This window comes from Jaculus jaculus, chromosome 5 (assembly GCF_020740685.1).
Source record: "Jaculus jaculus isolate mJacJac1 chromosome 5, mJacJac1.mat.Y.cur, whole genome shotgun sequence".
NCBI classification, from domain to species: Eukaryota; Metazoa; Chordata; class Mammalia; order Rodentia; family Dipodidae; genus Jaculus; species Jaculus jaculus.
In genome coordinates, this window is record NC_059106.1 from 79502139 (window position 1) to 79517629 (window position 15491).

Below are 15491 nucleotides of genomic sequence, written 5' to 3' on the forward strand. Positions count from 1 at the left end.
CTACAGCAAGACCCTACTTCGAAAATATCAACAAAAAAGGAATGGTTATTATTTTTCTTTTGAGACACCATCTTTGTATGTAGCCCTAACTGGCCCTGGACTGGTGGCAACCTTCCAGCCTTAGCTCCTGAGTGCTGGGATTACAGATGTGTATCACCATGCCCAGCAGAGTGGCAACATTTGAGATAGTAGTTCCCAAACCCTGGCCTGTAAATCAGCAAGCCCATGAAGAAATAACTTAATTGATCATGCAATCAGGAAAAATAATTGTAAAATTTTTATAATGCTGAATTTAAATGACTAGATCTTATTATTAAGTATTTTGCATAAAGGTGTCAGTAGACAATAGTTAGTGTTTACATAGTGGGCAAAATTAAAAGTTGCCATTATTATGATTGATTTCTCAAATTCATTTGAGTTCTGAATTTTTAAAGCTTAGGATCAGATTTAGACTTGGCTCTTTTCCTCAGGGCATATACCCTTTTCACACATTATTTCGCAAGGCATTTCTCCTGTGTATTTTATGGTGTCGACTCAGTGATGAGTTATAGCTGAAGGACTTTCCACATTCATTACATTCATAAGGCTTTTCTCCAGTGTGATGTCTCTGGTGTTTCTTAAAGGATGAATCATGCCTGTAGGCTTTTCCACAACGGTCACACTCATATGCTTTCACTCCCGTATGAACAGTTTTATGGTTGCTAAGGTGTATCCTCTGCCTGAAGGCTTTCCCACACTCCTTACATTTGTAGGGTCTCTCTCCAGTGTGGATTCTCTGGTGATGTGTGAGATACGCTCTATGACTAAACGTCTTGCAACACGCAGTGCATGCATAGGGCTTCTCCCCAGTATGAATTCTTACATGTTCACTCAGGTGTCTAATCTGTCGGAAGGTTTTCCCACATTCGTTGCAAGTAAAAGGTTTCTCTCCAGAATGAGTCCTCAGGTGCTGGATCAAGCTAATGTTCTGGCTGAAGGCCTTCTGGCATTTATCACACACAAAAGGTTTCTCCCCAGTGTGAGTTCTATGATGCTGATTGAGTGAGGAGCGATGTCTGAAGGTTTTACCACATTCTTCACATTCAAATGGTTTCTCACCCGTATGGATCCTCTGGTGTGTGTTAAGAGACGCACTTTGACTAAAGGCCCTTCCACATTCCTGACATCTGAAAGGTTTCTCACCAGTATGGATTCTCATGTGTTCAGTAAGGTGAATGGGTTGCTTGAACATTTTTTCACATATATTACATTCATACATTTTGGTTCTCATGCAATTTATTGGATGATTCATCAAATCTAATTTGCATTTATTCTTCCTTCTATTAGATGGGACATATTTATGATGCTTCTGTTCTGAAACAACATTTGAATTCACAGTATTTCCCACAAATTTGTTAGATTTTTGGCTTCTCTTTGTGTGGGTTAAAATGGCTTTTCTTACATCTTTCCCACCAGCTTCTGGGTGCTTTTCAAGAGCACTACTGCATCTGGAGACTTTTCTTAACGTGGAATAAATGATGTCATCCCTTGTGAACCTTTCTATCATGGTACCATGACATAACTGCTCCTGGGAAGCATCATTATCTGTAGTTGACTCACTGGTTTCTGCTTTACTCTTCAAGTCTGAAAGAATTGAAAACATGCAAGTAATTCATTCACTATGCTTTAAAAAAAAATCAACTGCTGTAGTGATTACAAAATATTTAGATGAAATGGGAAGTAGCATCAGAATTTTGACTATATATAAATATAGTTATGTATCCTGGATAAGCGATGAGAGTCAAATTAAGAAAGAGTGAATGGGTTAAATGTATTTTTTTTAAATGTGTGTTTGTGGTGTTGTGCCTTCTTCAATAACTGCCTTTTTAGATTTTTTTTTTTTTGTAAAGTTTGTTTTAAAGTAAAAGTAAAGGAAGCAGGCAATTCCAGAGCTGGAGATCTGACCCCCTTATGGTTTGTTTGTTTGTTTGTTGTTGTTGTTGTTTCGAGATAGGGTCTCACTCTATTTCAGGCTGACCTGGAATGCACTATGTAGTCTAAGGGTGGCCTTGAACTCATGAACTCCTACCTCTGCCTCTCAAGTGCTGGGATTAAAGGTGTGCACCATCATGCCCGGCTCCCCTTAGGTTTTGAGACAGGGTTTCTCACTGAACCAGCTAGACTAGCTAGCCAGCAAGTCCTAGAGCGCCCCCCGTTTCTGCCTCCTCAGTGTTGTGATTACAGGTGTGAGCGACTACACTTACATCCAGACCCTCATGCTTACAGCCAAGAACTTTACCCACTGAGCCATCTCCTCAGTTTCTCATTTCTTCAGTATTTTATTTATTTGAGAGAGAAAGAGAATGGGCATGTCAGGGACTCCAGCCACTACAAACAAACTCCAGATCCATGTGCCAACTAGTACATCTGGGTCTACATGGGTATTAGGGATTGAACCTGGGTCCTTTGGTTTTGCAGTCAAGTGCCTTAAGTGCTAAGCCATCTCTCCAGCCTTCATTTTTTTCCTCATATTTTTTTTTATGAGAGAGAATTGGCATGCTAGGGCCTTAGCTACTGCAAACTAACTCCAGACACATGCAGCACCTGTATGCTTATGTGGGTTCTGAAGAGTCAAACCTGGGTCTTTAGGCTTCACAGGCAAGCACCTTAAGTGCTAAGTCATCTCTCCAGCCCTCATTTTTTAATAATTTATTTATTTGAGAGATAGAGAAATAGGCAGGGAGAGGAGAGAGAGAATGGGCACACCAGGGCTTTAAGCCACTGCAAACAAACTCCAAATGCATGCGACCCCTTGTGCATCTGGCTTACATGGTTTCTGAGAAATGGAACCTGGGTCCTTTGGCTTTGCAGGCAAATGCCTTAACCACTAAGCCATTTCTGAAGCCCAGTCTTCATGTTTTATGTTATAAAATTTGTGTCTTTAGTTCTGAGTTAAATAAGCTTGCTTGTAAAGCTTGATGGTCTTAGTTTGATTCCCCAGTACCCATGTAAGGCCAGAAACACAAAATAGTGCATGTGTCTGAAGTTTATTTCCAGTGGCAGAAAGCTCTAGGGTGCCCACAGTACTCTCTTCTCTATCATCTCCTTAAAAAAAAAGTTGTGACAGAGGGCTGGGGAAATGACTTAGCAGGTAAGAGTGCTTGCCATGCAGGCCCCAGGCCTGAAACAGGCTGAGTTCAAGCCCCAGCACCACATAAAAAGCTGGGAATGGCCATGCATACATGAAACCCCAGTCCTGGGAGGGAAGGAAACAGAAGCATGGCTACAGCATGCCAAAAAGAGATGTTAAGTAGTGTGTGTTTGTATTAACTTCTGCTTGAAGAACAATTAGGTACTAGCTAGCAAAATGAAGGCAAATCTACTTCATAACCCAACAATTCTGTTTCAACCACCTCTCTTGGAGACACACTCACACATGGATGTAAGCAGACATGTACATGCAGGGTCATCACTGCATCTGTGTAACCCTAAAATTTGGAAACCTGTCTATCAATAGACAAATGAATAGATTTGGGCTGGAGAAATGGTTCAGCAATTAAGGCGTTTGCCTGCAAAGCCTAAGGACCCGGGTTCAATTCTCAAGGACCCACGTAAGCCAGATGCACTAGGTGGTGCATGCGTCTAGAGTTCGTTTGCAATGGCTAGAGGCCCTGGTGTGCCAATTCTCTCTTCTATCTGCTTTCTCTCTCTCAAATAAAAGATTTTGTTAAATATATATTTTTTCTTTTTTCTTTTTTTTTCAGGTAGAGTTTTGCTCTAGGCTGATCTGGAATTCACTATGTAGTCTCAGGGTTATGGCAATCCTTCTACCTCTGCTTCCTGAGTACTGTGATTAAAGGTGTGTGCCACCACGTCCAGCTTAAAAAATATTTTAAAATATGTTTATTTATTTACTTGAGAGAGAGAGAATGGGTGCACCACGACCTCCAACTGCTGAAAAATGAACTCCAGATGCATGTGCCACCTAGTGCATCTGGCTTACGTGGGTCCTTGAGAATTGAACCTGGGTCCTTAGGCTTTGCAGGCAAGTGCCTTAACTGCTAATCCATCTCTCCAGCTCAAAATATTTTTTAAAGAGGAAAAATGAAGAAACTGTCTATTAAGCCAAAGGAAAGACATGAACTAGAATAACAAGAATAACAACCTTGAATGGAATAATAAATGGAAGACTAGAAAACCAATGCTACTATTTAACATATATGTACACAAAGGAAGTAGGAAGTCACATGGGAATGAAAATATTTACTCAGAAAAGGTCATTTCAAAAGGTAAGAGGGGCACTGGAGAGGTGGATAAGCAAAGGCACTTGCTTGCAAAGCCTAACAACCCAGGTTCTGTACCCGTGTAAAGCTAGATGCACAAAGTGGTGCATATGTCTGGAGGCGGTTTACAGTGTCAAGAGACCCTGATATACCCATTCTCTCTCTCTCTCTGTTTGCAAATAAATAAATAAAAATATATACTAAAAAATTAAGAAACATGAGTAACATAGAAAAACAAAATTGAAGCTAGGATTCCAAAATAAAAGGTGAGAAAAGTGGAAATGGAACACAAAAGAGATTCGTGGAATATGACAGTCCTGGAAAGAGATCTGTTTTCTTTAGAGAGAACACATGTACTTGACTGTTTAGAGAAGCTTATGATGACAAAGGGAAATCAAGCTTAACCTTATGAGGGTAAGACTTTTTTTCCTTCCAACTCCAGAGCAATTTTTTTTGGTTTGTTTGTTTTTCGAGGTAGGGTTTCACTCTAGCTCAGGCTGACCTGGAATTGTACTATGTAATCTCATGGTGGCCTTGAACTCACCGCGATTCTCCTACCTCTGCCTCCCAAGCGCTGGGATTAAAAGCATGTGCCACCATGCCTGGTTCTCCAGAGTGATTTTTTTTTTTTAATTTTTATTTATTTATTATTTGAGAGCAACAGACACAGAGAGAAAGACAGATAGAGGGAGAGAGAGAGAATGGGCGCGCCAGGGCTTCCAGCCTCTGCAAATGAACTCCAGACGCGTGCGCCCCCTTGTGCATCTGGTTAACGTGGGACCTGGGGAACCGAGCCTCGAACCAGGGTCCTTAGGCTTCACAGGCAAGCGCTTAACCGCTAAGCCATCTCTCCAGCCCCAGAGTGATTTTTATAGTGGCTCAATGAAGGAAAGAGATTGTAGTGGTTTAATGTAAGATGTCCCCCATAGCCTCATGTATTTGAATACTTAATTCCCAACTGGTAGCACACTTTGCTGTTCTAGGTGGTGGAACCTTTAGGAGGTAGAGCCTTGCTGGAGGAAGTTTATCACTGGTCAGGCCTTGAGGTATTCCAGCCCAGTCGCTGGCCCTTGACACTTCCTCCCCAGAAGATTTGATGCAGATAAGATTTGATGCAGGTTTCCTGTGCAAGCCCACCATGCTTTCCCCGACATGATGAAACTTCCCCTCAAAACCATACCCTTTCCTTCTTTCAGCTGCTGCTTCTAGTGGAGTATTTTGTCCCAGCAACAAGAAGTTGACTAATACAGGGGTAATGGAGGGAGGGGTGAAATGAGCTTTAGTATAGGCCTTGATCAGTGGTCTGAGCCCGCCCCACAACATGGAGACACTGTGAGCATACTGGCCTGTATACTCAAAGGTACCATCTGCCGTGGTCTCACCTAACACGGGATCTTCTGAGCCTTCATTCTCTGCCATCCATGGTTCTTCTCCTTTCTCCAGCTGGGAAATCACACTAGGCTTGCCAAGTCGATATCCAGCTTACGTTCAAAAAAACAAGAGTACAAAGGTTAATGTTGTTCTCTAAGAACCATCCTGGTGTTTAGTTCCAGTTTGTGGTATTCAGGGGCTCTGGACATGGGCAGGGGCATATCTTTCTACTCTAACTCTACCAAGTAAAACTCTTCCCCAAGGGAGGAGAATCAGCTATATCCTGGCATGGTGTTCAAAGGAACGATTCCTCTAACACAGAACCCAAGGCTAAGCTTCGAGGAATCCGTGCTATCAACAGTTTAGAAATGACTACTGTAATAGCGGGTCTCTGGGGCGTGGCTGGCACCCTTACCTACTGACACCAGGTTCCTGTAGTTCTCCAGCATCACCTCCCGATACAAATCTCGGTAAACAGGGGCCAGCTGCCCCCACTCCTCCCGGGAGAAGTCCACAGATATGTCCTTGAAGGTCAATCGTTTCTAGAATATCAAGCACATCCTTTTTCAGCCAGAGTTCACCATCAAAATCTAAGGAGCCCTGGAAGTATCTTAGGTTCTTACAGAATCCACACTAGTTTTATGAGAAGCAGCCTCTGCATCTGCCTGGAGAGTGCTATAAGCATACGGATAGACACGTACATACATTCAGAAAACTTAGTAAGACAAGGGGAGCAGGGAAACCCACAGTGAGAACAGAGGAGATCTTTTCAGTGGGGTGTTAGGGAAAGTAGCATGCTCTAGAAGGGTGATGTTTGGCTGGAAGGAGGGAGATGTGTGGAAATCTGAAGAAAGAGTATTACAGGGTGGTGTAAAGGATACAACATCCTTGGCTTGTCTGAGGAGCAAGGAGGTGAGAAGCTTTAGTAGAGACAGCTTGTGGAGATGAGAGTGAAAGGTGCTAAGATCAGAGAGGAGTGGGAGCTATGAGGTAGGACAGGGGAAGAGATGTTTTTGCCTGAGCACTTATTGTCCCAAATACCTTTGTATTCTTTCTGAGCTTGGATTCTTGAGCCCAGGTACACTAACTCAAAATGAACAAAACTGGAACTGAACTCTAACCCCTTCCTAGCTCAAATACCAAAACAAGGAAAAAGACCAGCCCCTCAGTGGTGGTGGGAAGTACAGGCAAGTGGTTAAAAAGCAAATTCAACCAAACTAAAGATGGCCTCACACCAGAGCGAGCCACTGCTCGAGGAGCTGTAGAAGAAATCAGCCCCTCTCACCTCCAGTCCGAGGACAGGGCTTCCTGCCTCTGGGAAAATAGAACCAAAGAAAACTATATGCTTACCGGTCTCCAAACACACTCACGTCACACTCCACTGCTCTTATAGATACTATTTAAAACACAGTGAAAAACAAACACACGAATGGGAAAATATGGTCAGGCTGGGCATGTTGGCACATGTCTCTAATCCCAGCACTTGGAAGGCAGGGGTAGGAGGATCACAGTGAGTTCAAGGCCACCCTAAGACTAAATAACTACATATTGAATTCCAGGTCAGCCTGGGCTAGAGTGAGACCCTCCCTATCTCAGAAAAGAAAAATCAAAGCACTGGGGAGATGGCTCAGTGGATAAAAAGCATGCTGTGCAAGTATGAGAATTGGGGTTCAGGTCCCCAGCACCACATAAGTTCTGGGTGGGGTATGATGGCCCACCTGTAATTCAAGCACTCTGGAGACTGAGACAAAGAATCCCTGCGGACACCTGGCTAGCTAGACTAGCCAAAGTGATAAGCTCAAAGTGATAAGTTCAGATGAGAGACCCTGCCTCAGTAAAGAAGGTGCAGGGCAACTGATGAAGATACCTCACGTCAGCCTCTGGCCTCCACACATATGTGCATGCCTGCACATGCATCTGCTCATGTGCACGCTGCTTCTCACATACCAAGAAAACCAATACAAGTGGAGGCATGGGAGACTAAGTCATTGGAACTAGCAGATAAAAACTTAAAGCAACTCTTAAAGTTTACAATAAACTGGGTGTCATGGCACACACCTTTCATCTTAGGACTCAACTCAAAAAAAACTGAGGTAGGAGGATCTCTAAGAGTTCAAAGCCATCCTGGGCAAGAATGAGACCTTGCCACAAAAAGTAATAAGCCAGGCGTGGTGGCAAATGCCTTTAATCCCTGCACTCGGGAGACAGAGGTAGGAGAATTGTGTGAGTTCAAGGCCACCCTGAGACTACATAGTTAATTCCAGGTCAGCCTGGGCTAGAGCGAGACCCCACCTTGAAAAACCAATAATAGTAAGAAGAATAAGAAGACGAGTCAGGGGCTGGAGAGATGGCTTAGCAGTTAAGCACTTGCCTGTGAAGCCTAAGGACCCTGGTTCGAGGCTCAATTCCCCAGGACCCATGTTAGCCAGATGCACAAGGGGGCGCAAGTGTCTGGAGTGTGTTTGCAGTGGCTGGAAGCCCTGGCATGCTCATTCTCTCTCTTTTTCTCTCTGCCTCCTTCTCTCTGTCTGTCGCTCTCAAATAAATAAGTAAATTAAAAAAAAAAAGTTGAGTCAGAAACACGTGAAGTAGTGCATGTGTCTGTATGTCATATGCAGTGGCAGGAGGCCCTGGCATGCCCATTCTCTTTTTCTCAAAAAAAAAAAAAAAAAAAAGATTGATTTATTTGTTTGCAAGAGAGAGAGAGAGAGAGAGAAAGAGAAAATAGGCAAGCTAGGGCCTTTAGACACATGACACCACCTTGTTCATCTGGCTTTATGTGGGAACTGGGGAACTGAATGTGGGTCCTTTGGCTTTGCAGGCAAGCACCTTAACTGCTAAGCAATCGCTCCAGCCCACCTTTTATTTTATATTTATTTATTTATTTGTAGGGGGTGGGGGCAGATAGAGAAAGAGAGAGAGAGAATGGGCACAATAGGGCCACTAACCACTACAAACAAACTCCAGATGCATGCGCCACCTTGTGCACCTAGCTTTACATGGGTCCTGAGGAATTGAACCTGGATGCTTTGGCTTTGAAAGCAAGCACCTTAACCATTAATCCATCTTCTCCAGCCTTCATTTTTCCATTTTGATTTTGTCATCCTGATGTTTAATCTTGGATGCCAAGTGGTATCTGTTGGTTTGGGAGGCTGGAATGCCGTCACTGACATTGCTTTCTGACCTGGAGCTAGCATGATGTTAGCTCTTGGTGCTGGTGAGAAAGCGGTTCCCCAGATGAGGCCGCTGTAAACATGGACACTGCCACCATGGAAGCCCAATTTCCTGTGTGTAAGTGTTGTGCCTGGAACTCCCTAGGCTGAATTTTTAAAGTGTTACCCCATCCCCATCACCCCCCCCCCCCCAATAGACCCCAGGTATATCCTTGAAACCCAAGAAGGAATGCCAAATAAAGGGGAGGAAAATCCAACCCACCTGGGAGTCTGTTGCTAGGAGCCCAGAGGTCCCTTCATCGTGTAAACTTTCTCGCTGGGTCTCAGCATCCCGAGAGATCAGAGCTGGGGAAGGAAAAAAATCATGAGGTTTGAACCTTCCCAGAGTCTCCAATCAAGAACTTGCCTGCAGACACACTGGCTGGGTGGCTCTCCCGAATACACTCACTGAAGAGCAGGGTGAGCTGCTGGGCATGCACACCTGTAATCCCAAGCCCCAGGAGGTTGTGGCAAGAGCAATGCGGTGAGTTCAAGGCCAGCTTGGGCTACGTAGTGCATGCTATGTCAATCAGGGATACACAGCAAGATCCAGTCTCAACAAAGACAACAGAGAGAAGGAGGAAGAGAAAGACAGATTAAGAAAAGGAAGCCAGGTGTGGTGGCGCACACCTTTAATCCCAGAACTGGGAGGTGGACCGCTGTGAGTTTGAGGGCACCCTGAGACTACATAGTGAATTCCAGGTCAGCCTGGACTAGAGTGAGGCCCTACCTCAAATCCCCCCGACCAAAAAAAAATTTAAAAGGGGGGAGGGAGAGATGATTCAGTAGTTATGGTACTTGCCTGCAAAGCCTAAGGACCTGGATTTAATTTCCCAGTATCCACATAAAGCCAGGTGCACAAAATGGCACATGTATCTGAAGTTTGTTTGTAGTGGCTACAAGCTGTGGTGCACCTATTCTGTCTCTTTCTCCTCCTCACAAAAGAAAGAAGGAAGGAAGGGAAGGAGGGACGGGAGAAAGAAAGAAGCAAAGGAAGAAGGGAAGAAAAGAAGAGAAGACAAAACGAGCATGGTGGTGCACGCCTTTAATCCCAGCACTTGGGAGGCAGAGGTAGGAGGTTCTCCGTGAGTTCGAGGCCACCCTGAGACTGCATAGTGAATTCCAGGTCAGCCTGAGCTAGAGCAAGATCCTACCTTGGAAAACCAGAAAAAAAGAAAGAAAAGAGTCTAAGGGCATCACACCCGGCTGCGTTTTATTTTGTTTTGAAACAAGTTCTTGTTCTGTAGCTCAGGCTGGCCTAGAACTCATTCTGTTTCATTTCTGGAAATCTTCTATAAAAAAACCAAAACACTCTTTCCGGCCCAATCCAATAGTATCTGGCTTGTGAAAATACCTCAGCTATGTGCTCTCAGAACAAAGATTTCTGTCCCTTTGTGGTGGTTTGATTCAGGCATCCCCCATAAACTTAGTTGTTCTGAATGCTAGGTTCCCAGCTGATGGAAACTTGGGAATTAACGCCTCCTGGAGGCAGTGTATTATTGGGGGGGGGCTAATGGGTGTCATACCCAGTGTCCCCTTGTTAGTGTTTGGCACACTCTCCTGTTGCTATTGTCCACCTTATGTTGATGTCCACCCTCTGCTCATGCCATTGTTTTCCCCTGCCATCGTGGAGCTTTCCCTCAAGCCTGTAAGCCAAAACAAATCTCTTTTTTCCCACAAACTGCTCTTGGTTGGGTGATTTCTACCAGCAATGTGAACCTAACCGCAACACCCTTATATTCCAAAACAACTTTTTTTGTTTGTTTTTGATTTTTCGAGGTAGGGACTTACACTAGCCCAGGCTAACCCGGAATTCACTATGTAGTCTCAGGGTGGTCTCAGACTCACAGCAATCCTCCTACCTTTGCCTCCCAAGTGCAGGGATTAAAGATGTGTACCACCATGCCTGGTGGTAGATACTTTTTATTTTTATTTATTTATTTATTTTGGTTTTTCGAGGTAGGGTCACACTCCGGGCCAGGCCCACCTGGAATTAACTATGTAGTCTCAGGGTGTCCTCGAACTCATGGTGATCCTCCTACTACTGCCTACCGAATGCTGGGATTAAAGGCATATGCCGCCATGCCCAGCTTAAATATTTTTAAAAGTATTTTATTTATTTTAGAGAGAGATAGGAGACACAGAGAGAGAGAGAATGGGCATGCCAGGGCCTCTAGCCACAGCAAACGAACTCAAGACGCATGCACCCCCCCCTTGTACATCTGGCTTATGTGGGTCTTGGAGAATCAAACCAGGGTCCTTAGGTTTTGCAGGCAAATGCCTTAACTGATAAACCATTTCCCCAGCCCGATAATAATTTTTTAATTGTTAATATGCTCAAAGGCAGTCAACTAGATAATAATAAAACCAGTGGCTAAGAATAAAGTATTATGGATATGAATGAAGACGCCTCATGAGACATGTTTGTTCTGCTGTCCATTTATCTTCTGCTGAGCAGATCACTAAATATAGGGTGATCCTGGGCAGGATTCTATAAAACCCACAGTTAAGATAAAATCAGAGTTATCAGGTAAGTCATTCCTGCCTTTCAGAAAAAGATGCAAAGGAAATGATGCATATGGAAAATACTGGTTGGAGCTGGGTGTGGTGGCGCACACTTTTAATCCCAGCACTTGGGAGGCAGAGGTAGGAGGATCGCCATGAGTTCCAGGCCACTCTGAGACTACATACTGCATTGCCTGTCCTAGAGTGAAACCCTACCTCGAAAACAAAAACAAACAACTGGTTGGGGGCTGGGCAGATAGCTCAGTGTAGGTGATTGCTCGCAAGGCCAACCAGCCAGGTCCAGTTCCCTGATACTCGCAGAAAGCCAGATACACAGAGTGGCTCATAAGTCTATAGTTTGTTTGCAACAGCAAAAGTCCCTGGCACATGCATTGTCTCTGTCAAATAAATAAATATGTTTTTAAAGAGAAAAATATTGGTTTGGGACTAAAATGACTAGAACCTGTACAGAAAACCCCAGAGACATAAGTGGGGGGCAGAAACCTTTGATCTCCATGTCTCTGAATCATATTTCCACACTCAGGAGCCACTGATGGGACACATCCTGTGTGTGGTCTTCCTGCTGTAAGCCACTTCTGGGATAGGGTGACAATAACAGGGCGCTAGAGTATTTTCCTCCACTGGTATCTCACAAATACCTTCTTTCCTCTGAGACCACAGTCAACTATATGTTTTCATCTGAGACATCCTTCTTCCCCCCTTCATCAGTCTGCTCTCACCTTCATCAAACATTTTAGTCACGTCCTCCCACAGGGATGCTCCCTCCTTGTCCTTCCTCCGATGGTGCAACTTCACCCAGGTGCTGGCCTCAGCCGGCAGGGTGATCAGGAGCTGCTGTGGCATGATGGTGCCTGCCTGCTTGGGATGTCCACTTCGGGTGAGGAAATTGCTGGAACTTCTGGTGACAATCTTCACAGCTGGGTAGTCCTCCTCAGATCACAACGTCTTACCCTCCAGACTTTCTTGACCCAAGCACCAGACTGGAGCTCCCTCTGGAAAATGCATATTGTTTCTCTCGCAGGAAGTCAGGGGAGGTGGTTTGAGCACATGCCTCTGCTCTTTGAAAGAAGTGAAATTTAGGCAAGAAAGGAGGGCCCCAGGGGCTGGGTAGATGGCTCAACAGTTAAAAGGCATGTGGGCCTGCCAGCCCAGGTTCAATTCTCCAGGCCCTGTGTAAAGCCAGATGCACAAAGTGGTGCATGCATCTGGAGTTCATTTATATGGCAAGAGGCCCTGGTACACCCATTCATCCATTCTCTCTCTCTCATGCACAAATAAATCAATTAAAAAAAAATTTTAAAGAAAGAAAAGAAGCCTCCAGTCCTGTCATACAGCCAGAACTCCAGAAATAGATTTAAAACTACATAAAGATCTAAAATATTTGGCATCAATGCAGGAGGAAGATGTTTAATTAATCAGTGTTCTTGGATGCCAATCTGTTCCCCACCAGCAAATACAAAGACACAAAAATAGACCGGACCCTGCCTTGACTTCCCGCCTTGTAAACTGCATTCACCTTCTTCCTGTATACAGACTTGGGACTTGGGAAGGGAGTCAGAAGCCTGAGACCATAAAAGCTCTGAGGCATTTCAACTCTGAGCTTCCGTTTCCGTATTTATAAAATGAGGATTACTAACTACTATACTTCGTGGGGTTGCAATATTGACAGAGCCAATGCTAGACATTCAGCAAGTCTAAGTTAACATAATTTAAACCTTATTTTAATCCTGTTATCATAGCATTTCTCTCTCTCTTGTTTTTTGAGGTAAGGTCTCCCTCTAGCCCAGGCTGACCTGGAATTCACTATGTACTCTCAGGCTGGCCTCAAATTCATCTCTTTTAAAGCTATTAAAAAAACAACTAGAAATCTGGTTTCGAAGTTCAGCTCGAGTATCTCAAACTGACAGAAAAATCACATAGCTGCGTTTTGGCAAGAGCAAGCAACAACAGACACATCCCACCCACGCAGATGCCCAGCAGCTGGTAAAACGATTCCTAGCTTCAGACATATCAAGACTGGGGGAAGGGTGTGTGCTCCCACGGAGCTCAGATAGAGGGGATCCTTCAAGTGCAGGGCTACCGCAGAACTAACTGTTTGTGCAGGCAACTTTGGAAACCGCCCAGATCCATCGTCTCATCCAACGCCTGGCACTAGATGCCACCAAGGCGACCAGGTCCAGTGAATGTGGGACTCCAGGAACAGTCCCAGCTTCAGCAGAAAAGGGAGGGGAGTGGGCTCAGCTTTAAACTTGTGGGGAAGGGATGGGTAACGTGCCTACGTGAGCCCTAACCGTTAGAGCTGGTGCAAACATCCCAGCCCTCAATCTATTAACAAAACAAAAAAGTAGTGAGAGTTAAGTGCAGAAACTTCCACTCTTCCTTAGGAAGTAGCTGACACTGACAGGCTTCACTCGGAGGATGACCGGCCCCCAGCAAGCGTCCCTGCCCAGACCACCCTCGGGCATCAAGCCTGCAGGAGACCAGGCGGAGGCGCCTCCGACTCACCGAGCGGCCGCAGGGAGGACGAGGCGGGCGTGAGGGCGCAGGCTCCCGGGCTGTCAGCGCAGAACCGGGCGGAGCACGTCTGTTCTCGCCAGCTTTCGAGGAACAGATCGCGACGCGCAGCGCGCACGAGGACCTCCTCCCCGAGCCGCCCAGGACCCCTAGGCCTCCTCGGGAGCGGGCCGGGGTCTTCCCGCGGTCCCCGTCCGCCGCCCTCCAGGGCGGGTGGGACTCCCCCGGCGGCCCGCTCCCCGCAGATGCTCCGACGCGGGAGGCTGCGGCGCGGCCGAGCCCACCAGCCCCTTAGGCCGCAGCCCGCGCCCCCCGCGCCCCTGCCCTCCGTCGCGCCCGGCCTCGCCTCGCAGGCGCCCGCCGCGCTCGGGCCCCGCCGCCCCGCCCACCCCACGCGGCCCGGCGGACGGAGCCCCGCGCCCGCGCCCGCGCCGCCCCGCCCTCCGGCCCCGCCCTCCCCGGGGGACCGCGCGCCCCACATCCCGGAAGCCGGAAGCCGGCGGGTCGCGCACACCCGGGGGGCGACGCCCAGCGGAGCCTTTGGCGCCTCCTGACAGTTCCCTGGGGACCCCGTGGCCCGGCAGCTCTTCCTGGGGAAGCCCTTTCTCCCGCATTCATTCATTCATTCTTATGGCCGCAGGAAACTGCACACACTTCCTGCTTTTTCCTAATTCCATGTTGGTGAAATTGATAAGTAGAAAAATAAACAGATGGTAACCTAAATGGTAGTAGGAGCCCAGAAAACAAAGAAAAACTCCGAAGTATGTATGCTTTTCTTCTTTGGAGTATGTTTTTTTCGTGTTCTTAAAGGCTGGTATTAGTTTGCTAGGGTTGCCAATAAAAAAAAATACTAGGGGCTGGAAAGATGGCTCAGCAGTTTAGGTGCTTGCTTGCAGAGCCTAAAAGCAGGGGTTCCAAACACGAGTACCCCACATAAAGCCAAATGTAGAGTGGCACATGCATCTGCAGTTTGTTTGCAGCGGCAGGAGGCCTTGGTGCACCCCTTCTTTCCCTCTCTCTGCTTGCAAAGCAAATAAATAAGAATTTAAAAAACAAAAAAACAGACTGGAGAGATGCCTCAGCCAATAAAGGCCCTTGCCTACAAAGCACCACCATGTGCATCTGGTTTATGTGGGTACTGAGGAATTGAACCTGTGTCCTTAGGCTTTGCAGGCAAGTGCCTTAGCTGCTAAACCAACTCTCCATCTCCTTGATGTCATCATTTTTTCCCTCCTGTTATGCAGATCTTTTGTAGTTAGTATCAACCACTATAAGGTCATGAATACCACAGCCTCTTTGTGTCTGGAAGACAATATTGCAAAGTACACCTCCCTTCCTTTGGCTCCTACATTCTTTCTGCCACTTTTCCTCAGTGATCCCTGAGCTTCACAGAGTGTGATAGAGATGTCTCACTTGGTGCTAAACATTCGACTGTCACTTCTTCCCAGCAATTTGGTGAGTTTTGAGTCTTCTCAATGATACCCACCATCTGAAAACAAAAGCTTCTCTAACCCCAAATGAGAGCAGCATTAACATATGGGCATAAATATAAGTATTTATAGGGAAGTTTGGTGGGCATAATATATCCATTTAGCCAGACAATAGC

At 45.9% G+C, this 15491-nt stretch overlaps 1 protein-coding gene across 3 annotated transcripts; it reads right to left on the reverse strand.

Moving 5' to 3' along the window:
• Window positions 1-264: 264 nt before the first annotated feature.
• Window positions 265-14129, reverse strand: Zfp69 (ZFP69 zinc finger protein). 3 transcript variants are annotated; one of them, XM_004670465.3, is made up of 6 exons: window positions 13877-14129; window positions 12091-12363; window positions 9069-9151; window positions 6049-6175; window positions 5645-5743; window positions 265-1623 (listed from the first exon to the last, which is right to left on the reverse strand). In XM_004670465.3, the coding sequence occupies exons 2-6, from the start codon at window positions 12212-12214 to the stop codon at window positions 485-487; spliced, it is 1572 nt and encodes a 523-aa protein (XP_004670522.3). In that variant the 5' UTR covers window positions 12215-12363; window positions 13877-14129; the 3' UTR covers window positions 265-484. The 3 variants fall into 3 exon arrangements, with proteins under 3 accessions (XP_004670522.3, XP_045006098.1, XP_045006097.1); XM_045150163.1 differs by having other exon boundaries at window positions 12091-12424; XM_045150162.1 differs by having other exon boundaries at window positions 12091-12429.
• Between the last annotated feature and the right edge of the window lie 1362 nt (window positions 14130-15491).

Excerpts from the sequence above, each read along its gene's own strand:
- Zfp69 (XM_004670465.3), bottom strand. The coding sequence starts at position 12,214 with ATGCCACAGCAGCTCCTGATCACCCTGCCGGCTGAGGCCAGCACCTGG. Across the intron at positions 9,152-12,090 it reads GACTAAAATGTTTGATGAAG|CTCTGATCTCTCGGGATGCT; the intron begins GTGAGAGCAGAC and ends TTCCTTCCCCAG. Across the intron at positions 5,744-6,048 it reads CAGGAACCTGGTGTCAGTAG|CTGGATATCGACTTGGCAAG; the intron begins GTAAGGGTGCCA and ends TTTGAACGTAAG.